This window comes from Lonchura striata, chromosome 20 (genome assembly GCF_046129695.1).
Source record: "Lonchura striata isolate bLonStr1 chromosome 20, bLonStr1.mat, whole genome shotgun sequence".
Taxonomy (NCBI): domain Eukaryota; kingdom Metazoa; phylum Chordata; class Aves; order Passeriformes; family Estrildidae; genus Lonchura; species Lonchura striata.
In genome coordinates, this window is record NC_134622.1 from 1,091,006 (window position 1) to 1,114,950 (window position 23,945).

Genomic DNA, 23,945 nt, shown 5'->3' on the forward strand with positions numbered 1-23,945 from the left:
ATTTAAGTGAATCTGAGATAGGGAGAGGAGGGACTTGCTCACACCGTGAGCTATTGTCACCACATTTTCATGACTCTGAGAGAGGGGAGGCAGGGGAAGTGATCCATGTGGGAAAATGTGTTGGGAAAAGGCCAAGAAAATTGTCTTGTTCACCATATGAAGGCTCAGAAGAGGATGGACTGTTGTCAGCACAGCAATGTGTGAGAGAGAGAAGTTGGTGAAGCTGAAGACCGCAAGTGATTTCCAAATGCAAAGCAATGGTTGAGACACAAAAGATGAGGTCTGGATTTTGAAATGGGAATGATTCACACTGAAAATTTCTGGCATAAATATCTACTCTGAAACAGATTGGAACAAGCAGAGAGGCAGACAACAATCTCTTCCCTCTGGTAAACAGGGACAGGACCTGAGGGAACAGCTGGATCTGTGTTGGGGAGTTTAGTTGGATATCATGAAAGGTTCTTCCTCCAGAGGGTGCTGGGGCACTGAACAGGCTCCTTGGGGAATGGACATGGCCCTAAGGCTGCCAGAGCCCCAGGAGTGTTTGGGCAATGCTCTCAGGCACAGGGTGGGCCTGTTGGGCAGTCTGTGCAGCGCCAGGAGTTGGACTTTCCAACTCAGGATATTCCATGTTTCTGTGATAAGTTATCAAAGGGCATTGTTTGGTATGGCCAAGGACAGCATCAGTCACCAGCCTGCAAAGCCTGAACAGGTCAAAAGGGAATTCATCTCCTCGCTTAGAGGCATTAACATTGATACTAAAACCTCAAGAGGGATTCCAGGGTAAATATATTAGAGAAAGGTCCTCACGACTGAGCACTGTTTACAGTGCTCTGGCTGCAGCTTCATTATGAATCTGTACAACCCTCAGTTCTACAAGGCACAGATTTGCTTCAGAGACCAATTTATGAGCAAAGGCATGGCTAGAAGTGCTTGTAATGACAAGAGAAGTGGTTTTACAAGAAAAGATGTTCTGGCTTGTGAAGATTTCTTGGTGTCAAGACAGGCCTCACAGAAAAGAATGCAACAGCATGGAACAGCCTGGGCTTCAGGACTTGCATACATGGGATATCTTAGAGTTCACCCAGGTGAACTCTGGCTAGGAAGTAAAACAGTTTATCACTATAAATCACAAGAAAATGGAAGTGGAGAAGGACATCAGGAGGTTTGCAGGTCAACCAGCTACTCAAAGCAGGGTTAACTGAAAATCCAGAGAGCTTGCTCAAGGCCTAGACAGTTTGGGAGAATAGTCAAGATTGGAGATCCCAAGATTTCTCTCATCCCTGTGTCTGCATCACACCACTATCATAGGGAATGTGTTTGTCTTTGTCTAAAGGTTACTTCCCTTGTTGTAATCTGCATCTGTTACCTCTTGTCCTCTCCCTGTGAGCCAGGAAGAGTCCACCTTCACAGCTACTCCTTAGAGAGACTTAAATCACTCCTGCTCCCATTCTCCAGACTGAGCAGATCCAGCTTTCTCAGCCTGTCTCTGCACCCCATGAGCTGCAGCCCACTGAGCACCTTGGTGGGCATCCACTGAGGAAAAATGTACTTGGCACTGGGACAACGACCTGACAGGATGAACTCGGGATGGACATGCAGGTCTGAGCAGAAACAGCTGGTGGAAAAGAAACTGAATGAGGCCTCAAGAGAGCTGGGAGGGAGAGCTGCCCATCTGAAACCAGCAGCAGAGGCTGATCAGGGCATACCATCCCATCCTGGCTCCTGCAGGAGGCATCCCCCACCTCAGGAGCTCCACTGACCAAGGCAGGCACATGTCAGGCACCCCATGGCCAGCCTCCATGTTGCTGTACCAGCATTGCATATGTTTGATCAAGTTGATAAAGTCAAATTGTCCAAATCTCAGCTTGGCTAAAAAGAAAAAATCGGCCATCTGTGCTCAGTGCACACAGAGGGGTTGTGCATGATTTTGAGCCAGCCACATCCTCCCCCAGAGGGGAACTGCTGAAGTAGACAGGTAATGACTGATAACTCTGTCCCAAATGGGCTGTGTCACCATTAGACAACCAGGAGTGCCAAACTAAAGCTGGAGAGACTGGGACACCCCAGTCAATACCTCCCACCCATCAGCACTGACTTTCATAGTTCTGCATCACACAGGAGCTGGGCTCAGAGGCTTCAGCAAGAAATACCTTCTTTTATTAACAACACACAGCTTCTGGAATTGCTCTTTCCCAATATTCCCACAGAAAACCTACCACCATCCTCCACTCACATGTCGTTGCTGCACCTTTTATTAAAAGTAAAGAATATTTTGGCCTCAGCCCAAAACTGCAATTTATTAATCAATTACAGGGATATAGCAGGCTACAGAGGGAGGAGAAAGTGGGTTTGATCCCTTTCAGGAAAAGGGAAAAAGCTGGATTGAAGCCATAATAGTTTTTACTTTCTTGTATGTTCAGATTGTTTTTATGTTTGCCAGGCCACATCCCACCATCTCTACAGGACAGTGCTGAGTCACTCTGGCTCCTGCTAGGCCTCAGGAATAACTTGTCACAGGTTTCTGTCACATCAGAGGATCTTTTGGGCATTCTGGACTATGGGAAATAATAGTAAAAAAAACTGTCATCCATGTGGCAAATTTCTTCCTTCCATATTGGAGCAAAACCTGACACAGTGCATTTTAGGACAGCGTGTTTGGGGTACAGGACAACTATTTAATCTTCTCTCAGAGGCATTCTGTCATAAGTACATTTTCTCTGGAAACTGATGGATTTATTTCTTTCAAACAAAAAAAAAATCCAAGAACAAAAATCAACTTTCATTCCAACAGCTTGATCGTTCTCTGGGGGTTGAAAATTTTAAAAGGAAGGTCCAAAACATGTGCTTGACAGTAAGTCTTGGTGAAGTATTGTGTGGTTCCATGGCCTAAGCCAGCAGTTGGTGTTCTTTGGGTTCAGCCTCTGGACAATTAATTTCACTTGGCTTTGTGATACTGAGTGATTTCACAGATCTGGCATATCTTTTCATTAACTTATTTTATTCTTGGGCTGCATCCCACTGTAAAGGCTTCATGCAAATCAAGCTGAGCAAATGACAGAACCATGCCCAAACATTGCAGGCAGTGAAAGCATAAACACAGTAAAAATGAATAATCCACCTCAGCAGCTTCCCAAGTCTGGATGTATGGAAAATCCTCAACATTCAGCATTTAAAGTCACCAGAATCTTTTTCTAGAGGAAATAAAAAGCATTGTGTTAACAGAAAAGAACCTGCCATATCTCCCTGATACCTTACGTGATTTGTTTCCACAGGTTAGGCTAGAAAGGAGGGATCAAAACCTGGTATTATGAAAGTGTGGCAGGACCTGATTGTCAGAGGAAAGGAAGGATGTTTTGTTTTTAAAAGACACTAGAACAGCTTGCCCTTCTCCGGTGAGAGCCACTCTTCCCTACATCCACTTCCCAGGGATTTCAAGGAGCATTTTGGAAGGAATTAGACCTCAAGAATTTCATGAATCTTGAAGGCAGGTGAGAGAAATAGTGTAAAAATAGTTGGCAACTGTACAAGCAGAGATCAAAACCAGAAACCCTTCCATAGGAAGGGGTCCATGGGAATTAATTTTCAAATGCTGAGTTGCTTTTGGCCACTCTAGGCACACCTAGTGAACTGATACATCTAAAGCTGTACGTGGTACACAGGTCCAGGCCCCTGTTAGGCAGCTCAGTTTTAAACCCCAGGCTCTGGCTTTCTCAGGGGTCTGCAGGCAGGACCTGCTGTGGTTTGCAGATCATACCTTGCTCCTCGGTGGTCTTTGACTTCCAGGGTGTGAGGTCCAGCTTTGGGATCTGACTGCAGCTCACAAAGCCACGGGGGTATCTGTTAGCCTGGAAGATATTCCTTGATACTTTAGTGATGTGGGTATTGTCACATATTATTCGTGGCAAGGAGATTTTGGCTAGTGAACAGCGCTGGCGAGGAGTGAAAACCCCAGGGTTCTGCCACCAAAACCTGAAGAAAAAGAAGACACAACAGATTTTTGCTTTCTGCCTTCTTCACATTGATGACTTCCACCATATTAATTGCCATTAACACTAATTTCTTCTGCCAAGAACAAATTTGAATTTCTGTTATTTAAATCAAGAGCCCTGACTCAACAATTGGATAATTACCTTGCTTTTCTTTTGGCCGTGGACAGGTAACAAAGCTGCAATTGAATTAATTGTCGTCAGATGAGGCACAGGTACCCTCTTTCAAATAGGAAAGGCTGCACAGATTATGCACAAGCTGTGTAACAGCCAAATGAGTGCCATGTTGGAACAAGCCCTGTAATTACTCAATTTTTTAGAAAAGGGTTTGTTTTCTGCAGTAAGAACAGGATTCCTAGATATGCAACAGCCTGTTTGACCCTAAGCTCCTCATCCTGGGATTTAAACTCGTTAAGACTTTTTCAGTAGAACTGTTTCCCAGAAACATGGGTTGGGATCCCATTTTCAGGCAATATTGCTGGCAGGTACAGGGATCTTGCTTCAGAAATCCAGCTTAAAATGGGGAATGTAACTCACTGATGTACTTAAAGCCCCATAGCAACCTCAAGAAGGAGGAGGAGGAATTCAGGTGTGTTGAAAGCTCAGCACTACTGAAGTGATTTTGGCTAACAATAAAACCCCAACCCACCACATCCATCACAACCAAAGATCAAACCCTGCCATGTATCAGAGAAGAGGATTCCAGTTCAGAACTGGGGGAGGGAAGAAGAACTGGTGAGATATCACTTTGCTGGGAAGGGATCTCAGCCCAGGATCTCAACCATCACACAGGGAATAAGAATATGACTACAAAGAGAATGAAACTTTTGAAGGAGTACTGAAAAAAAAAAAGCAACAAACAACTGGAGTAGCTTTCAGATCTGCGTGAAGAAATCTGCACAAACTCCAACCTCCCTGTACTCTGGGATGCCCAGCTCCCTTCTCACCTGTCTCCATCACGAATGTTCCTGAACTGGGTGCCAATGAGACAAGCCATGAGAGGCCCCACTCGGCCTCCTTCCACAAAGGGCTCTGCAAGGGCCCCGATCCAGATGTCAATGTTCTTTGGTGTCCCATAGAGATTCAGGAATTTCCTTGCCAGGTTCCGATTCCTCAACACACGCCCGAGTGACTTCACTCCAGAGGGTTGTGAGAGCCCACAGAATTTTCTCCAGGAGTTGTAACCTGCAAGTAGTTGGATGTCAGAGCAGATAGAGCAGTGATGTGCTACCCTCTCCTGGAAAGATTTTTCCCTCTCCTTCCCAAAGCTGGGACACCAGTAGGGCACCAAAATGTTTAAGACATTTTTTCTGTATTTCTGTTAATGCTACTGCCTTCCCACTCCTCCACAGCCAGCTCCCCCTACCTGTTTTTTGGAGAGCCATGTCTTTGCAGGCTGGAGTTGTACCACCACTCAGCAGGGATGCAACTGATGTTGCCTTCACTGAAAGTGAACCTGGACAAGATGTTGATGGCCCCTCTCTCTGTACAACAGGAGAATGACCAAGCAGTTCTCCACAGCTGGTCCCTGTCCAGTCATGGGGACAAGCTACTCACTCCACACAGCCCAAGTTACTTCAGCAACCAGACTTTGCCAGCTGGACTAATTTTTCTGGACTGTAAACAGCCAAAAAATCCACTGTGTTACAACTGGTGCATAATTCTGCATCTTGGTGGAGGGGATGAGATGATGCTGCAGCAAACACCTCTGCTGGATGTCATGAAATCATGGAACAATTTGGACTGGAAGGGAGAATAAAGTTCATCTTGTTCCACCCACTGCCATGAGGACAAACACCTTCCATTATCACAGGGTACTCCAAGCCCTGTACAGCCTGGCCCTGAGCACTTGCAGCGATGGAGCAGCCACAGTTTCTGTGGGCAATCTGTGCCAGGGCCTCACCAATCTCACAGGAATTTTTTTTTTTCCTGATATACATTCCAATCCTACTGTCTTATGTCTAAAAAACAGGGAGCATTGGGAGCAAAAAACACAGCATATGGTGCCTAGATGACAGCACTATCAAACAATTCCAGGACACCAAGAATTTACTTCATGATAAAATAATTAGGGAGGGTTTTTGACCTTGCTGTGCCATGACCACCTTTGTGGATGTCTAATATAAGGGAGTACAGCACACATAGGTGGGTTGAGACCTAAAGCTAAACCCAAATTCACTACATGTCACTCTCACCACGTCAGGTCTGGAAACCCAGGATTTGGGGTTCTGATCAGGTCTGCATGACGGTGTTCCTCAATAAAGCATGGAAAAATCACCTTATGTTGTGACCAAGGCAGAGCAATCCTGTGAGCTGATGATGCCACTGGATGTACTGCAAAGCCTCTGACTGGGCTTAAAATCCATGGGTCCTGCTCAGTTTTCATCCCAGTTTCAAACAGGACCCCTGCTGCATCTCTCAGGATGTTGCTAACACAGCAGCTCTGGGCTCTTACCTCACTGTTAGGCAAGGACCCACCCAGGAGCCAGCTCTGAAGTGCTATCAACAATCTATTTCTCAAGACCATCTTGCAATGCTATTACACTGGTTTTGCACCTTGCAAAGCCCTGAGAGTGGTTCTGACATGCTTGGTTGCTTTTTTTCTCTGGGACACAGATTTAACAGATAAATTATGATGAGATTTTCTTTATATATTGGAATCTGCTCTTGTGTCCGGGCTGGACCACTACAGATGGTTGCAGAGAAATCACAGGAGACTTAAAGCCCTAATTCCACTTCTGCAAACTTGTTGCTGAACTATTTTACCATTTTTTTTTTTCACTTGGACAATAGAAAGGAGTCAGTCACTGAACACCAAGCTCTGGTCTGTGCAATGCCCCATGTTCTTCTGCCTCTACATGTCTCATGCAGCTTCAGCCAGGCTTTGTCTTCAGTGCTCGATCTCCACCCACTCACCTGTGGTTGTTCAGAAACAAGGAAAAGGTTTGGGAAAGAGCACCATAGAATCAATGAATATCCTGCATTGCGAGAGATGCATAAGGATCATTGAATCCAACTCCTGAGTGATTTCAGGCAAGCATGGGCTGGAGAAGTTTCTCAATGTTTACTCACAAAAATGCCTAATTTCCACTTGTTTTCCTTCATAAGCTCTGCTCCCACAGCTGACTCACCTGGAAGGCCATGGTCTCGGCTGCGCTGCATGTTGAGTGCAGCCAAATCAAACCCAATCCTTTCAACCTGCTCGAAGAGCCGGTCCCGGAGCTCGCCCACCACCATCTGCTGCTGTGTCATCAGCTTGGCCTGGCTGGCCATGAGGCTCCGGAGGTAAGGATCAATCCCACCTGCAGAGGTGGCACAGGGAAACTGGGATCAATTCTACCTGAAGCAGGGACATGTCACCAGTGCATGGAGGACAGTGTGCGGCTAAGAGGCCCCAGAGATGTGAGCACAGCTCATGTTTAATTATAAGCTTTTACTATGCAAGAATGAATTTCCCTTAAAGAATTAAGAAGAAAATACTTTGAATAATGTTCTTGGAGGCCACAGCAATGAAACAATCAGACCATTTTAGAACATGATGGGCTACCCTCATCTACAGGGACAGCCCTGACTGGTAGTAAAGGCCATATAATAGAAAACGCTTTTAAATTTGGCTGAAGCCAGGAGTTCATCCAGAGAGGACAGGAAGGATGAATGAAATAAACCCACACTGCAGAAAAGGATTTACCTTCTTGAATGATTCTCCATACAGCAAAGAAGGAGGTTCTGAGCTGAATTTCAGGAGTTATGGGTCTGTAATATTCGTCTAAGCGGCCAACAGTTGAAGGGATGGAAGCATGAGCAAAGCGAAAAGCCAAGGTGAAGACATTGGATATCCGAGGATCCACAGACTCGTTGTAGCCCTGGTAGCGAGGAATGAGCCTGTGGAAGCTGCATCCCAACAGGAGAGGCAGGTAGTCCCTGTATGTTATGATCTAAGGGGAAACAAGGAAAGGGCGAACTGTTAACGTCTTGGCCATCAATTTCTGTGGAAGCAAAGTTGATTTTCATGTTCTCTCTGCCACAACACTCTGGCAGGTCAGAGCAACATAATAATAGGTTGGACTCGATGATCTCAGAAGTCTTTTCTAATCTAATTGGTTCTGTGATTCTGTGAAGATAAAAGCCTGCCAAATCCTCCCAAATGCTGGCTCCTTGTCACGGTACCAGTCCCATCAGGCAGGCAGAACTGCACCCTTCATGCCTTAGAGCAGATAATGGTGGGGAGGGGGTGTGTTGTAGCACCACCCATGGGCAGCTCCCAGAGTCCTCCCACAGCAGAGATTTCCAGTCCTGCTCTCATGGCTCTCCGGGATATTGAGGCTGCAGCACAATAGGATTTAAAAAAGAAAAATCAAATTCTGTGTCAGTAGGAGAAAATTGATAAATTGTCTGAATACTGCATGAAGATGAAACCATTGATGTAAACACAATGATGGAGATTATGCCTTTTGGACAATCCTTTGCCTTGCCCAACATGTTTTTTCAACATACAATAATATTTAAATTGACAGCATAAAACCATAAACATTTTGATATTCCCGCTTTTTATTTTTTGTTAAACCAGCTCAGAAGACAGGCTTCAAATGATGTGTAGTGCTTTTGGAAACCCCATGTCCCTTCCTCTCACAGGACCCAGGCTTTCCTGCCAGCTGTAAAACCTCATCTAGCTTTGAGGCCACTCCTGCTCCAAACTGGAGGCTGGAGAAGAGATTTTGGGAGGTCCCTCCCAAGCACAGAGGATCCCATTCAGCGTCAAGTCTAGGGTAGTGTGTCAAGTCTAGGGTAGTGTGTCAAGCTAGTCAAGCTTGTGTGGGATGGTCAAAGGGTGCAGCCCCATCCCAAGGAGACACCATGACTGGCTGCACCCATCAGAACATGGGGCTTCTTCACACAATCCCAGAATAGTTTTGGGTTGGAAGGGACCTTCAAGATCATTTAATTCCAAACCCCTGCCATGTGCAGGGAATTGTTGAGAAGAGGGGATTCACAACTCGAGGAATTTTAATCCAAATTTCCTGTACCATTTTTATCAAACAAAAATGTACTATTAAAAACCTCATCAAGCACTTTGTAAATTTATCAGTAGAGGGACATCAAAGATTCAGGGGGATCCCTCTATGTTTGTCATTTCAGGTATCTCTGTGTGATTTTGCTTTGGTCAAAAGGGGCTGGAGGAAAGAATTTGGTCCTTTCACCCCAAAGTCCTGCACCCTTTGGCCACCCTGCACTAGCACAACCTAATGCGTGAACCCTGTGAGACTGCAGGCAGAGCCAGGACAATTGGAATGATGGCTGGTACCTGGATCATGGCTCCCAGAATCTTTCGTGCCTCCTGGTAGAGCCTGTCATCATTCCAGTGGGGATTGAGGCTCCGTAGCTTTCCAGCCAGGCGGTTGTGCTCTCGCACAAAGAGCGTGTGCATGCAGGCCAGCTCCAGCATCTCACTGGCACGGGTGTCACCTGGGAGAGGCACACACAACACTGGAGGGGAAAAGTCACATTGGGAAGCATACACAGAGGAATTTATAAATGTCTCAATATTTGTGTTGTGAAGAAAATAGGTAAGAAACACGGAGTAGAAGGAGGAGGAGAGGAAAATCAAGGATTGGACAGCACCATGCAAAAGCTGAATTTCTGTTGAGGCAACAATAGCCAGGTGCTGTCCTGGCTGTGCTGAGAGTCACAGAGAGGTGGAGAAAGTTTCAGTGAAGGGCTGGGAGAATTAACTTAAAAAGTTAAATACAAGTAGGTGTTCTCCAGGCTCCCATATCAGAGATGTTTGGTCTCACAGCTCAAGAGAGAAATGCAAATGGGCAAAAGGAAGTCAAGATGGCCAAGGAACCTCTGAAACTCAGAACGTCTCATTCAAGCCAGCTGAAACTGTGGCCAAAGCAAGGTGACAGTCACAAACAGGCTCTTTGGGGAGTAAAAGGAAAATCAAAATTAGTCAGCTTGGATGAATAAATAACAAACAGCATTGCAATAAAATATCAAATCCTTCTTCAAACATCTGGGGCAGGAAATGCAAGAACAAGCAGGTGATGGGAGCATAGACAAGCACTCAGAGAAACGTAATTGTCATATTTAGACCCCTTGTCCCACAGCAAATGGAGGGATTTGCTCCTGCACTTGGCACAGGGCCCTTTTCATCTGCTCTCAAAGGCTGTCTGTGAGGGATTGCGGAAGGAGAAACAAAAGCAGCACTGTGAGGTTTCCATGAGGAGAATGCATCCAGACAGAGCTTCCAACTCTTCCAAGTCCCAGAGCTCTGGGAGGAAATGCTGAGCCCTGTGAGGCAACTGCACATGTCAAACTCCCCCGGTTTGCAGGGACCGGAAAAGTCACAAATAAGACACTGAATTTTCAAAGGCACTTCTAAAGCAGCCTGAACTGATGACTATAAAAGAATTGATGGGTCTGTTCCAGCCATGGAACAGAAATCACTCCTTTCTGAGAGACCACAGGGGCCCCTCCTAGGAAGTATCTGATACTCCTGCCCACTTTGCTTCTCACTGGGCACCTGCCTTTGGCCACAGGTCCTGCATGGTCCCCACCAAGGAGAGACCTGCACAGAGCTGGGGGAGCAGGTGAACGCATGGAACAGCACATGGGACAGGTGGAATGCTGTGGGAGCCTGGAGGGACCATGAAACACCATGAGCTTTAAAGGAGAGAGCCTGGAGGGCTCCATGAGCTTTAAAGGAGAGAGCTGATGGATTCCAAGGCCGTGGGGATGTTCAGAGGAACTTCAGCCAGATATGAAAGGGGCCAAGGGAATAGAAAGCAGCTCCACTGCTGATGAGATCTGTTGTGCCCTGAAACTCTCTCCAGCACTGCCACAAGCAGCTTGGTGTGCCCAGAGCCAGCAGGAGCCAGCTGGGAAGTCCTGATCTGCAAAAGAAATAGTCCAGGTGATAGTAAAAGGGTTTTAAAATCATGGGGATTTAGGGTTAACAGGAAAAATAAGCTTAGTAGGCCCTGGAAAAATAATTAACCTAAGCACATGAAGAACTTGTACTTGCTAGAGCTGCACCTGTGTAGCTCGTACATGATAAATGATATAATTGTTAGATGTGATGATTGTTTAGTAATTAAATATAATTACTGTTTAATTGTAAGAATAATCATGAGAAACTCTGGTCAGGGACCTAAGAAAAATCACAAGAACCTCATGTCAATGTATATAATAGAACAATATAAATTTAATAATTAATATGTGAGTTATGTAATGATAGAATATAAAATACGTTCAGCTCGAAAGCCATGTTGGAGTCAGATTTGGGTCTGTACCCTGACTCCCAGAGCTCTTAATAGAAGCACCTGCATATAATCATATCCTGTAATTATGTGTGTTCCTGAATGCTAACACAGGGAGACACTAATTCAGGAGGTATATCAGAAGCATCCCTCTCTGGGGTCCCACAGGTTTGTGGAAAGTACTCCCAGTACTCCCTCAGCTGTCACAGTGGTGGGAACACACCTTAAAAGGCCACCTTGTTCTGGTATTGACCTCATCCTCACTCCAGCTGGGATCCAAGCTCCTCTCACAGTGCAGCAGGGAAATGCAAATGCTTCCTGCTGTGACCCAGCTCAGTAGTTAAACATCTGTTCCCATCCTGCTGAGATGGAGACAGCCATGGAAGTACAAGTACAGACCAGCCACTGCCTCCAGGTCAGGCTGCCATTGCTGTGCCTGCTTGACTCCATCATGACACTGGTTCCTAGGTCACTCTGGGCCCTACACCAGAGCTGCTGAGCATGGATTAGACACCTTCACTCCAGGTTTATCCTCACAAACAAGACTTGGAGAGGGTGAAGACCTTCCTCCTACGTGTTGGAACTCAAAATGTCCCTCAGACATTTTTGGATGTTCCAAGTCCAGGTCAGAAGCATTTGAGACCCTGGCAGGCAGCTGCAAACAGCTGTGATTTTGGATTTGAACCATGGAACAATTTACCAACCTTGCAGGAAGAACAAGAAGCCACAAAAGTTTAGATAGGTGACAGATATTGGCACGTTATTGCAAATCCAGCACAGGGAGTTTCTGGTATTTAATGTTTGTAACATCTCACTGAGGGCAGAGCCCCACACGCTGCCCTGCTGGACAGAGCTGGGCAGGGCAGCAGAACATGTTAGAGATAAACAGAATAAACAACCTTGGAACCATCACAGACCAATTATGGATTCTGCTTTGGCAACAAGGCAGAGAGACAGAGACTTTGTACAATCTCAGAATCATCAATAGCACAGATTCCAACAATAAGAAAAACAAACAACGAAAGACGTGAACTGGAGCCAGTGGAATCGTCTGCTCCAGATTCCAGGTTTGGGCTGCAAGCACCCAACTCACCTGCAAGAAAACAAGGGATTCGAGCTGCCCCGCTGGCCTTGAGGCAGGGCTCCTTCCTCATGGGGCCGAAAGGCATGTAGGCCCTGCCCCTGTCCGTGAAGTTGTGGTTCACAGCCAGGAGGCCCCTCTGGCCACGGCGGTCGCGCAGCCGCCGGGCCAGGGCTGCCTCGCTGCCGTACACCATGCTGCCGTCCAGGAACGAGGTCAGCGCGTTGATCTGCTCCCGCGGTGCCCTGCCCCGCGTGCACGCAGCGGCTGAGCGGAAGAAAGGGAGGCAATCCCTCCTGTTGGTGATTCGGGGGTCGTTGGGTGGGATCTGCAGGTAGAGGAAAGGAAAATTCATCCGCGGCTCGGGAGATGGAACCAGGCAGGAGGCCTCTCACAGGGCATAAGCCTCCAGCATAAATCTTAAGATGGAGGGTCAGACTGACAGCAGAGACGCTGCTTTAAGAGCCCAAAGTCCTATAGATCATTAAAGTATTTCCTCTGAAAATAAATATATTGGATTGCATCTTTAATGCTCAGTTTTCTTATCTCCCTATCTTCACCACAGAGATTTGTCACTTGTGACCCTTCCTTCCAGCACTCTCAAATGTATGTCAGGGAAACATTCAGCAATGTTCAATCCCATCATAGTTTTCCTTGAGAGGAATTGGGAGGACATGTGGGAGTCAGGGTTGCAGCAGAACTTCAAAGCTGGGAGAGCAGGGCTGCAGGAGGGACATGGACATGATTTGGAGAAAAGGAGGCTCAGGGGGACCTTGTGGCTCTGCACAGCTCCTGACAGGAGGGGACAGCTGGGGGGTCGGGCTCTGCTCCAGGGAACAGGGACAGGAGGAGAGGGAATGGCCTCAGGCTGGGCCAGGGGAGGCTCAGGGTAGACATCAGCTGGAATTTCCCCATGGAAAGGTGCTCAGGCCTTGGCAGGGGCTGCCCAGGGAGGTTTGGATTTCCCATCCTTGGAAGTGTCCAAGGAATGAATGGATGTGGCATTCAGTGCTCTGGGCTGGGGACAAGGTGGGGGATTGGGCACAGCTTGGACTGGATGATCCTAGAGGGCTTTTCCAACCCAAATGATTCTGTGATCTTATGGAGCAGGGACCAGGATGTGCCTCCTGACAATGCTGCAGGCACTGCAGGGAGATCTCAGCACTCCCTTCTACTGTGCAAAGAGCACTTAAGTCCTGTGGGTTTTCTGAGGTGTTGACACTCCCAAGTACCTGTCTGTGACCCTTCCTGTTTTCCAGGCCCGTGCTACCTTTGCACAACAGATCCAAAGAAAAAACACATTACTGAGGGAGATGGCCAAAGGTCTGGAAGCCTGGCAAAGTCTGTGCCTGTGCCTGAACCCAGAGAGCACCTCTGGAACACAGCACTGCCTCCACACAGAGTGCTCTGACCTCCTTGTCCTGTTCTGGGAGGATGTTCCTCCATGCCAAGGACCATGAGAGCCACCAGCATCTCCTGGTTGGAAACCAGATGCCCTCTCTCTTCTTTCTCTGGAAGAAGGAGGCTGCCTGTACCTGGATGGGAAAGCAAGGAGGCTCCTTGGCACAGCTGGTGTCACAGTCTGTCTCACCACCAAAGGGGACTCTGGCTGGGGTTTCTGGGCTGAAGTCCAGGTCATGGTCAATAAACTGGCCCCACTGCATGAACATGAGGGATCTCTGCTGGTCCATCCGCAGCTGCTCTGGGGGGAAGCGGACAATCCTGTTGGACACTTGTCGGACCTGCAGGGTTGGGAGCAGAACACATTGATGGGAAAGGACGTGTGTGAATGGGTTCACCCAGCTTCAGGGTCATCAGCAAAAATTCCCAGGGCACTTCTGGTGCTTTGCAGACAAAAATCCCCAAATCTGGCTGTGCAGGAAGGTGTCACCATCACCAAATGCCCTTCACTGAGCACAGTGATGGTCTGGCTCTAGGCAGGATTCTGAGCCTCCAGGCCAAGACTGTACCTTGATGGCCTTAGAGAAATAGCTCCTAAAAGTAAGCTTGGGAAAGGGAGACAAAACAAATTTTAAAAGAGCTTTTTTTGAATAGAAGTGTAGAAAAAATTTCTGAAAATTTCTGAAAATTATCTTGACATTTTCATCCCTTCTCATCCATCACAGTTCCCCCACCTCCATGTATTACTACAGAAGAGGTGGGCACTGTGCCATGGAGGAAGATTAGGAAGTACAACAAATCCATGAACACACCACCAGCTCCTCATCAGAGCTGCTGTTGCACCAAGCTCTAGTGACCAGAAGCCACCTCACAGTGTTCCTGCTCACATCCAGGTGCCATGAGAGCCACAACCCCTGCACTTCACCCACCCAGGGACCCCCATATAGCATTTCTGGTTGTACATTTTTTGTTCTGGGGATTCCCTGGCTCAGTTTATCCTCTGGCATAATTGCTTTTCAGGAATCAACTGCCACACACCAAATAAAAAAAATGTAAATAAAATAATTTTGTTTAAATGCACTCAATTTAAAAGAACATATTGTGTAATTCTGTATTTCTCCTGAGATTTTGAAGCAGTCAGATTAATTTACCTTTGCTTTTCCTAAACGCATAGGACTTAGAAAGCATTCCTAATAGATCCCCCTGGATATTCTCAGACCATCACCCTGCAGCTGGTGAATTTAAGCCCCTCCAACCTGATCCACAAATCCAACTAGTGGATGAGCCCTTTGATGACTGCAATCTGTCCTAGAACTGACAATCCCTAGGCCTGACGCTGTGCTCTGTTGCTGTTGTTATCTTTACCAGTGGAAGGGGGAATCCAGAGAAACGCTTTCCTTCCGTCCACCCACGGGGCACGGACACGCCATCCTCGTATTCTGCTGGTAGCCACCTGGCCAGGGCTCTGTTGGAAGCTCCTAGGGATGGGTTCTTCCTGTCAGAGGCAATAGAAAAAGAGCAAACAGTTGGAGCCAAGAGCTTGTGGATATGGAGAAACATGGACCTTGGAATGGAAGCGTACCATGGTTGGGGAACTGCTGCAGGTTTGGTGCTATCAGTAAACCTCAGGATTAATAACCATAACAACAATAATCATAGAATTGTTTAGGTTGGAAAAGAGATTTAATAATCCACCCCAACTCTCAGCTTCTCCCAGGCAAGAACTCAGGTGCTCCTGATGTCATCTAGCCTGAAGAAAGGCTCAGACTGTGGCTGGAATACAAAGTTGGAAGCTGAACACCATGGAAAAGGGGAAGAACCCTGGAATGGAATTACCTATGGTCTTGAAAACAAACTGCACTCGTTCCTCCACATTCCTGCTCCTGGACTGTGATGTTTGCTGCACGGAGAGACAGCAAGATGGAGCTGTCCTTTGCTTTTTAGTTTGTTTTTAATTAGCTGAGGCAGAGAAGTTCTCTGGACTATAGTTCTTTTTCTTTAGATCTATTTAAAATTGCTCTGGACTGAACAGCCGGAAGAGCACCAGCACCTTGCAGTGGGCCAGACCCAGGCTGGCATTTCCAGCAACGGAGGGTCTGATGAGAGACTGAGTGAGCTGAGCTGCAGCCCACGGAGGGACTTGCTGAGTTTGTAACCTCTTCAGAGCAGCAAGAAGTTCTATTGTTTAATATTGTTCATTTTTTGTGCTGGTGAATGCTTTGTCTATTGAATAAAGTTTTTTCCACTTTTCTCCAAGGAAATATTTTCCCGAACCGGTTGGGGGAGTGGCAGCTTAAATCTGCTTTCTAGAGGAACTCTCCAGAGGTACTCTCTCAAATTTTCCCTAAACCAGGACAAATACACCATGAAAACCTTAATTAGAGTACTAACATACTTTTGTTGGAGTGCATGTCCAAAATGTGTTCTGTGGTGGTCTCTCACCCAAGGGGGTGTAGCACTGCCCCAGGCAGTGGAGAAACAGAGCACAGCTGAGTTCACCTTCCCCAGGGCCTCAGCTCTGGATCAGAGGACATGGACCAGCCCTTATTCCAGAGCCCACATCCCCCCTGGAAGTGGAAGGAGGCAGGAAGGTCTCTCCTTAGCTCTTATACAATCCCCTGAAGGTTAAAGCAGGGGCAGAAGAGCTGGCTAAGGTCTTTCCTCTGCCTCAGCTGATCCCAGGAGCTTCACAGCTCTGTTTTTACAGGGAATGTTTCTGAACTGTCCCTATAAAACACCCCATGCTCAGCAATTTCTCATGTCTCCCACATTCCCCATTCCAGTCATGGGAGGTGCAGGAGGTGCTCTCCCAGCCCATATGCCCAGATTTCCTCCTACACAGTGTGGGGCAAGGGGATGGCTAGATCATGGATTTAGGTCAGGAAACCCTTGGAGGCCCTGCCAGGTGGCAGGGCCAGACAAAGAGTCTATCCCTCACATGGAGCTCCTCCTGTTTTGGTGAAGAGTTCGTTCAGGTACAGCACAGGGAACCTTCCAAAGAGGACTGGAATTAACAGCTCCACACATTACTAGGAAATACTGTGGAGTGTGAAACCCTAAAACAAGGTGCCTGTGTGGATCATCCCTGGGGAAGCGGGTCTTGTTCTGCTTATGGAGGCTGCTCAACAGCCACCCATAGAATAATTTAGGTTCACCACCAGCTCAGATCACTGAGTGCCACATCCAGTCCTTCCTTCGACACCTCCAGGAATAGGGACCCCACCAGCTGCCTGAGCAATTCCAATACCTGACCACCCTTTCCAGGAAGAAATTCCTCTTGATGTCCAACCTGAACCTCCCCTGGTGCAACTTGAGGCCATTTCCCCTCCTCCTGTGCCATCCATCCATCCATCCATCCATCCATCCATCCATCCATCATCCATCCATCATCCATCCCTCATCCATCCATCCATCCATCCATCCATCCATCCATCCATCCATCCATCCATCCGTCATCCATCCATAATCCATCCATCCATCATCCATCTATCCATCCATCATCCATCCTCTGGCTGACACAGCCCCTCACCTGTTGTTGCACTCGCCAGTAATGGTTCTGTAGGCAGAAGATGCACAATTTATTTTCTTATCCTGCTGGTCACATCCAGTGGCCTTGAAAATCACCTCCACCTGAGCTGGAGTCAGCAAGTCTGGCAGGGAATAAGGGAGAAAAAAAACATGCAGGACCATACTGGCCCTGCTGGGTTTGCTGTACCTAGTACCTAGAACCCAGCATCATCTGCACAACCACTGTCATTTAACAGTGTGCTGTCCTTTAACTCTTCCTGCTCTTTGAGCAGCAGATACTTTTGCTGGTTTAGAAAGCATCAAACCCAGCAAAGCTATGGTCAGATCTTATTTATAATCATATGTTAGGCACATGCAGCAGCAGAATGGTTTTCTAGTATTGGCATTTCCTCGCCTCTCACTTTTTATCTCCACCGTAAAATGCAGCCACAGACATCCTAGGGGATGTTACAAGTTTTTCCCCCTTGGAAGCAGCTCCCAGTGTGTGTCACCCCTGCTCAAAGCTGCATGTAAAACAACCATCCTGTGGCTGGGCACACCGAGGGCACTTGTGTTTTTCTGTGCACATTTCCCTTTGTAGGGAAGCTAAGTGGCAGAGTTTAACAAGAAAAGTCTTACAGAATCACAGAATCATGGAATGGTTCAGGTTGGAGCGACCTTAAAGACCATCTTGCTCCAACCCGCCTGCCAACGGTAGGGACACCTTCCCAAGTTGCTCCAGCCTGGCCTTGGACTCTTCCAAGGGGCAGCCACAACTTCTCTGTGCCAAGGCCTCAGCACACTCCCAGCCAGCAATTTCTTCCTAACATATAATCCAAATCTCTCCTCTTTTAGTTTAAAACCATTCCCTCTTTTTCTGTCACTATTTATCCATGTAAAAAGTCTCTCCCTCTTTTTTTATAGGCACTGGAAGGGGCTGAAATGTCTCTCCAGAGCTTTCTCTTCTCCAGGCTGACCCCCATCTCTCCAGTCTGTCTCCATAGGGAAGATGCTCTTTCTTGGTTCTTGCTGCTCACTCCACGTCCCAGCCCTCTGAGGTTTGCTGGTCACTGCTGCCACCAGCAGTCTGGGTCACAGCATGGTTTAAAAAGCCACTGGGCAAGTGGATGAGAGACAGCAGCCAGATGGCCCTGGGAGGGCTCTGTAGTGGTACTGGAGCATCAGTCCTGGATTGGAGAGGCTGGAGCTCTGCACAACCAGTTCTGCCATCACCTTCCAGCTCATCCTGTCCCAGAGCAAAACCAGAGCACCCCATGATGTACCTTATCCTGCCAGTGCTTCACTGTAGTGTTGGTAAAGTGTTTGAGGCCAGGCTAGATAAGGCTTGGAGCAGCCTGGGACAGTAGAAGGTGTCCCTGCCCATGGCAGGGGTGGAACTGGATGGGCTTTTAGGTCCCTTCTTACCCAAACCATTCCATGATCCCTATGAGTTCCTATGTATATGGCAGGAGTCCTCCCTGTGTGTCCCTTTCACTGGCCCTGATTTGCCTCCTCTCAGCAGCCTGGCCTTTCCTGGCTCCATCTCACAGAGGATGTTGTTCCTCCAGACATGCACTGAAATGTCCTCTCACATCTTCCCATTCCCTGTTTGGACAGTGTTATGTCTGTGAGGTGACTTCAGTGCTGTCTGAGGTCTGGCTGCAGAACTGCCCTCCCTGGGGCCAAGCTGCTGGGAGTCATCTCTGGCTTTGCTCATTCCCTACTCAAGAATATCTACCAAAGCCTTCCAAGATTTGACCCACTGGAACATGAACCTCCATACAGTAGAAAGAACCAGGGAAGTGCAAAAACACTTTCACTGACTGAGAAACTCCCAAATAATATTTAAGATGGAAAAAGAGCACAGAAAAACAACTCAGCTTTGTTTCACCGCAGCCACACGGGAAAGATTTGTCACAGCCCATCATAACACCCTTTCCTTCCTTCCTCCCAAGCCCCAGTGACCAAGACTTGTGTCTTTCTCCTCTGCCTTCCTCCCAGCAGAGGGGGATCCTACCTGTGACGTTGAAGTCCCCCCTCACAGCCCATCTCAGCCTGTCTCTGAGCAGGCTTAGGGTGGTCTGCAGATAATCCGCTGCCTGGGCAGCCATTCGTGTCCCCCCCACTGGCTGCTTGAAATATCTCAGGAGCTCTGCTGGGGTCAAGGCATTGTTCTGCAGGTTCTCCTTTATGCTGCAAGGGACAGGAAACCAAAATCTGAAATGGAGCAGGGGCAGGGATGCTGCAGTTGCACACGTGAGCATCAGGCACGGCGTGTCCTAAATCTGAACTGCTGGAGAGAGTCTGGGAGAGGCCAGGGCTGCTCCTGGCACCCTCCACAGAGCAGCAGAGAGACTTGCAGGAAGGCAATCCCTGAAACTGCCCAAATACATCCATGGGGCACCAAACCTCACTCAGCTGTTATCCACATCATCAATATCTCTCACTGTCCAGAGGTCTCAAATGCCTCCAGGCCACCATGTCCTAAGCTGCTGGAGCCTCCTCTCCTCAGCTGGAGGAGTCCCTCAGCCAGGGAGGGGATTCAGAGTGTGGCTGCTGGCAGAGGACAGGTATGGGCTGGTAGGAAGCTGGACACTCCCAAAGCAGGGCTGGGAGTCCCACAAAATGTCCTCACTACAGCATCCAGCTGTTTGCTGCATCAGTGGGGTGGGAACCACTGGAAATAAGCAGGAGCCTGTGCTGGCCTCAACTCAGGGCTCCTGCTCAACAGAGCCCAGCAATAGCATCAGGTGCAGCTGTGAAGGTGGGAGGCCCTGACATGAGGTGCCAAGAGGAGCTGGAAATGTCCAAGGCCAGGCTGGATGGGGCCTGGAGTACCCTGAGATAGTGAAAGGTGTCCCAGCCCATGGCAGAGATGAGCTTTAAGATCCCTTCCAACCCAAAGCAGTCCAAGGTGCTGTGATTCTTTGAAAACTGAGCTGGAAGAGGTCACAGCTCTCGGTTACCCAACAACTGGTGTAAAATCAGGGTGAGCAGACAAAAGCTGGATCACAGCTTGCTGTGCTCCCAGAGCTCCCCACCCAGCTGCTCCTACTCTGTGGGGAGGAGGAGAGCACAGTGACAGGGACAGGGTCAGGGACAGGGACAGGGCAGGGGACACAGGACACGGGACAGGGACAGGGAAAGGGACAGGGGACACGGGACAGGGACAGGGACAGGGACAGGGACAGGGACAGGGACAGGGGACAGGGACAGGGAAAGGGACAGGGGACACGGGACAGGGACAGGGACACGGGACAGGGGACACGGGACAGGGGACACGGGACAGGGACAGGGACAAGGACAGGGAAAGGGACAGGGACAGCATCAGGGGACAGGGACAGGGACAGGGACAGGGACAGGGACAGGGACAGGGGACACGGGACAGGGGACACGGGACAGGGGACACGGGACAAGGACAGGGAAAGGGACAGGGACAGGGAGAGCGTCAGGGGACAGGGACAGGGACAGGGACAGGGGACACAGGACAGCAGACAGGGACAGGGACAGGGACAGGGACAGGGAAAGGGACAGGGACAGGGTCAGGGACAGGGGACAGCGGACAGGCACAGGGGACAGGGACAAGGACAGGGACAGGGACAGGGACAGGGAAAGGGACAGGGGACAGAGCCAGGGACAGGGGACACAGGACAGCAGACAGGGACAGGGACAGGGACAGGGACAGGGACAGGGACAGGGAAAGGGACAGGGACACGGCACAGCCAGCCCGTCTCTCACCGCTCCTGTGTGCGCTTGTAGGCGGCATCCACCAGCTGCCGGGCCTCGGCCACGCTGCTCAGCAGGGACGTGTCCGACAGCTCGAGCGGCACATCTGGGCAGGGAACGGAAGGGCAGAGGTGAGGGTGCCGGCAGGGAGCATCCCTGCGCTTCCTCTGCCCAGGAATTGGACACAGCAGTGCTGGAGGAAAGTTCTTCTCACTCTCCAGAAATCTGCATATCAATATATTCCTCAGGGAGGTTTGAGAGTCTCTCCTGGGCACGAAGAGAATCCCTCTATCAGTGGAGGCTTCGAACAGCCCCAGTGAGAGGTGTAGGCATCATCTGTCCTGCCCTTTGACAGCAGAGCATTTGAACAGGTTGTCCAGAGAAGCTGTGGCTGTCCCATCCCTGGAAGTGCCCAAGGCCAGGCTAGACAGGGCTTGGAGCAAGTTGGAATGGTGAAAAGTGTCCCTGCCCATGGCAGGGGGTGGGATGGGATGGACTCTAAGCTTCCTTCCAACCCAAACCGTTCTAGGATTCTCTGATTCTATGAGCAGCCCGATTTCCCCAGTCCCTCCTGCCATCTCCTGCCATTTTCACTGCTCCTCTCTCTGCCCTGGGGGGAGAAAGATGAACTTCATCTCCGTCATCTGCTGGCTGTGGGTCACAGAAAGGAAGGGGATAGGCCATGAGGGCTTCTCTGAGTGACAGCAGTGCAATTTCTGGGAAAGAGGAAAACTTCAGAAAATAGCACAAAGAGATACATATCTCCCAAATCTCCCCAGTTTCTTTTAAATATCTTCCCAGATCAACCCTCAGCTCAGCTCTTGGACAATCCTGATGAGAAAAATTATTGCCTGGACAACCATTTAAGATAAATGGAAAGCCAGGCATGTGCTTTTTGTAAGGATTTGACATTGTAAATTAGCACATCGAGGTCTCTATGTTTTGGAGCAGTGATTTAGGGCTGGAAGATGGGGAGTGACTGCCCCATCCCTAAACTCCGCAGACCCTGGCAGCTCTCTCAGGTGCTGGCAGAGGGAGGGAGACTCTGGTTGCATGGGCATGGACCAGTGCTGGGAACTGAGCTCCTTTATTTGATTTTAAGGAATTGGGCAGAATGTGAACTGGCAAAAACCTGGAAGAGCCAAGACTGGTGCCACAGGAAGTACAAACTGTGCCCCTTCTGGCACCTTTTCAGGGCTGTGCTGGTGAATGACAGGCTCTTCCAGGTTTTTACCTGGAAGACATAGCTTGATCTTTCCCACTCAGAAAACCCCCTGATCTGCAAAGCCTGAGGAAAGGACAATACCGTAGGAAGAGGATTCAGATGCCTGGAACAGGCTGAGGATCACCAGTGACCCCAGGAAGGTTTCTGCCTTCATCCCTGCAAAGAAATGCACATGAAGATGGCCAAGAACATATGGATGCATTAGGAAGGTCCGTGCCAAGGTGGAGGAAGGCACGAGCCAAGGGAGCTCATGGAGCATCCCCTGCCCAATGCAAAGCTTCCAGAAGGGAGGACACTGCTTCCAGAAGGGAGGTGCTGCCAGTGCCAAGTGGAAAAGGAGCAGCCTCCCCTCCCAGGGACTGCCAGCACTGCCAGGTGGGAAGGTGCTGCTTGGGACTTCGGGGGCAACACAAAGGGACCAGAATCTGCTGCCAGCACAGCACACAGAGCGTGCAAGGGAGAGCTGGTGGGAAAGAGAGAAGAGCCAGAATAGCACGGCAGGTCCTCTACACCTCTGTTTCTCTGCCTTTAAATTCCAAGAGTTCTCCTTGCAAGTAGTCATGTCACATGAGATGTCACAAAAAACAAATAAGGACTGTATTCTTTTTATTTTCCTGGGATTGAGGATATTCAGATTAAAACTGACACAAAAAATTTGGAGGAAATACTTCAATATTTAGAATGTTGCTACAAAAATCACTATGAGTGAACTGTTTCAGTTCCTCAGTAGAGTGAAGTCAACCATGAACTGGGTATCACTCTATCCCCATAATTATATAAAATACTTCATTCATATTTGTGTTTTAATGGTAATTTATTAAGTTATTGCTTAGCTGTTCCTTTAACACGGGCTGCAGAAGGAGTGGAAAGTATTTAATAGCCATTTAATAGATGTTTGGGATGTTTCTCCCAAAGCTGACCACTCACCTCCCAAGGCTGCTCCAAGCAATCAGCTCCCAAAATGCTCCCAGAGCTGTGGGCTGAGCACCCCACCGCGAAGCTGCCTCAAAGGCACCCAAAAATGCCCGGCTAAGCCCCGTCCCTGGAGGAGACCCTGGCGGCAGCATCACCGCGCTCCAGGCGCTTCTTGCTGCGCTCCAGCCGCGCCCGGCGCCGGGCGGGGGTGGCAGCAGCGGGAACCGCAGAGCGCAGCCCCAAATCAGCCCCAGCTCCCCAGGGCCACCCCCGGCAGAGAAAGAAACCCTCCACGAGAGAAAAGCGGCTGTGCCAGGCTCTCACCTGCGATCCGCCGCCCCTTCCCTGCCCGCGGCCCCTCCGCGCCCGCTTTTATCTGCCCGGCGTTATCAGCGGGGGCTGCCCCGGGCCGGGACTGCTCTGGAGGGGGCGGGCGGTCCGGGCCAGAGCCCATCTTGTTAGAAATGAAAATTTGTCCAGCCAAATGAAAATGAAAAATAAAATATTTATTTGCAATCAAATTCTATCTAGCCAGCCACAAGGAAAGGACAGAGCCGAGCCCAGGGTCGGCCCTGGGTGTACCACAAGGAGTCAGCCTCAGCAGAGGTTTCCCTCTGTGCCCACACACCTCCATCCTGGCACAAGCGGTTTTTATAGGGAAAATTCCGCCCGAGGCCAAGATTTCAGCAGTCAGTCTTTTCTTCCATTTAGATCCCATAGGTTAATAAGATTTTCTTTTTTTTGGTGATGAGGGAGAAAAATTCAGTGTCAGGAGTTGGTGAGTCCCTTAAAGAAATTTATGGGAACACTGCATTCACATGTATCTGCCCGAGGATTTCCAT

General features: G+C 48.8%; 1 protein-coding gene across 1 annotated transcript; it reads right to left on the reverse strand.

Annotated features, from left to right (window-relative positions):
• Nucleotides 1-1,413: 1,413 nt before the first annotated feature.
• On the reverse strand, nucleotides 1,414-22,342 carry LOC110475908 (eosinophil peroxidase). Its single transcript, XM_077787632.1, has 13 exons — nucleotides 22,270-22,342; nucleotides 20,976-21,069; nucleotides 19,255-19,430; nucleotides 17,260-17,380; nucleotides 15,096-15,225; nucleotides 13,865-14,071; nucleotides 12,342-12,657; nucleotides 9,292-9,452; nucleotides 7,678-7,924; nucleotides 7,121-7,291; nucleotides 4,937-5,174; nucleotides 3,758-3,972; nucleotides 1,414-1,604 (listed from the first exon to the last, which is right to left on the reverse strand). The coding sequence occupies exons 1-13, from the start codon at nucleotides 22,340-22,342 to the stop codon at nucleotides 1,414-1,416; spliced, it is 2,340 nt and encodes a 779-aa protein (XP_077643758.1).
• Nucleotides 22,343-23,945: the final 1,603 nt, after the last annotated feature.

What these genes read in the sequence shown, in the direction of transcription:
- LOC110475908 (XM_077787632.1), bottom strand. Translation starts at nt 22,342, where the DNA reads ATGAAGGCAGAAACCTTCCTGGGGTCACTGGTGATCCTCAGCCTGTTC. An exon ending in AATCCCTTGTTTTCTTGCAG is followed by an intron (nt 9,453 to 12,341) that starts GTGAGTTGGGTG and finishes TGCCTCTCCCAG; the next exon opens with GTGACACCCGTGCCAGTGAG. An exon ending in CCGAGACCATGGCCTTCCAG is followed by an intron (nt 5,175 to 7,120) that starts GTGAGTCAGCTG and finishes AACTACTTGCAG; the next exon opens with GTTACAACTCCTGGAGAAAA.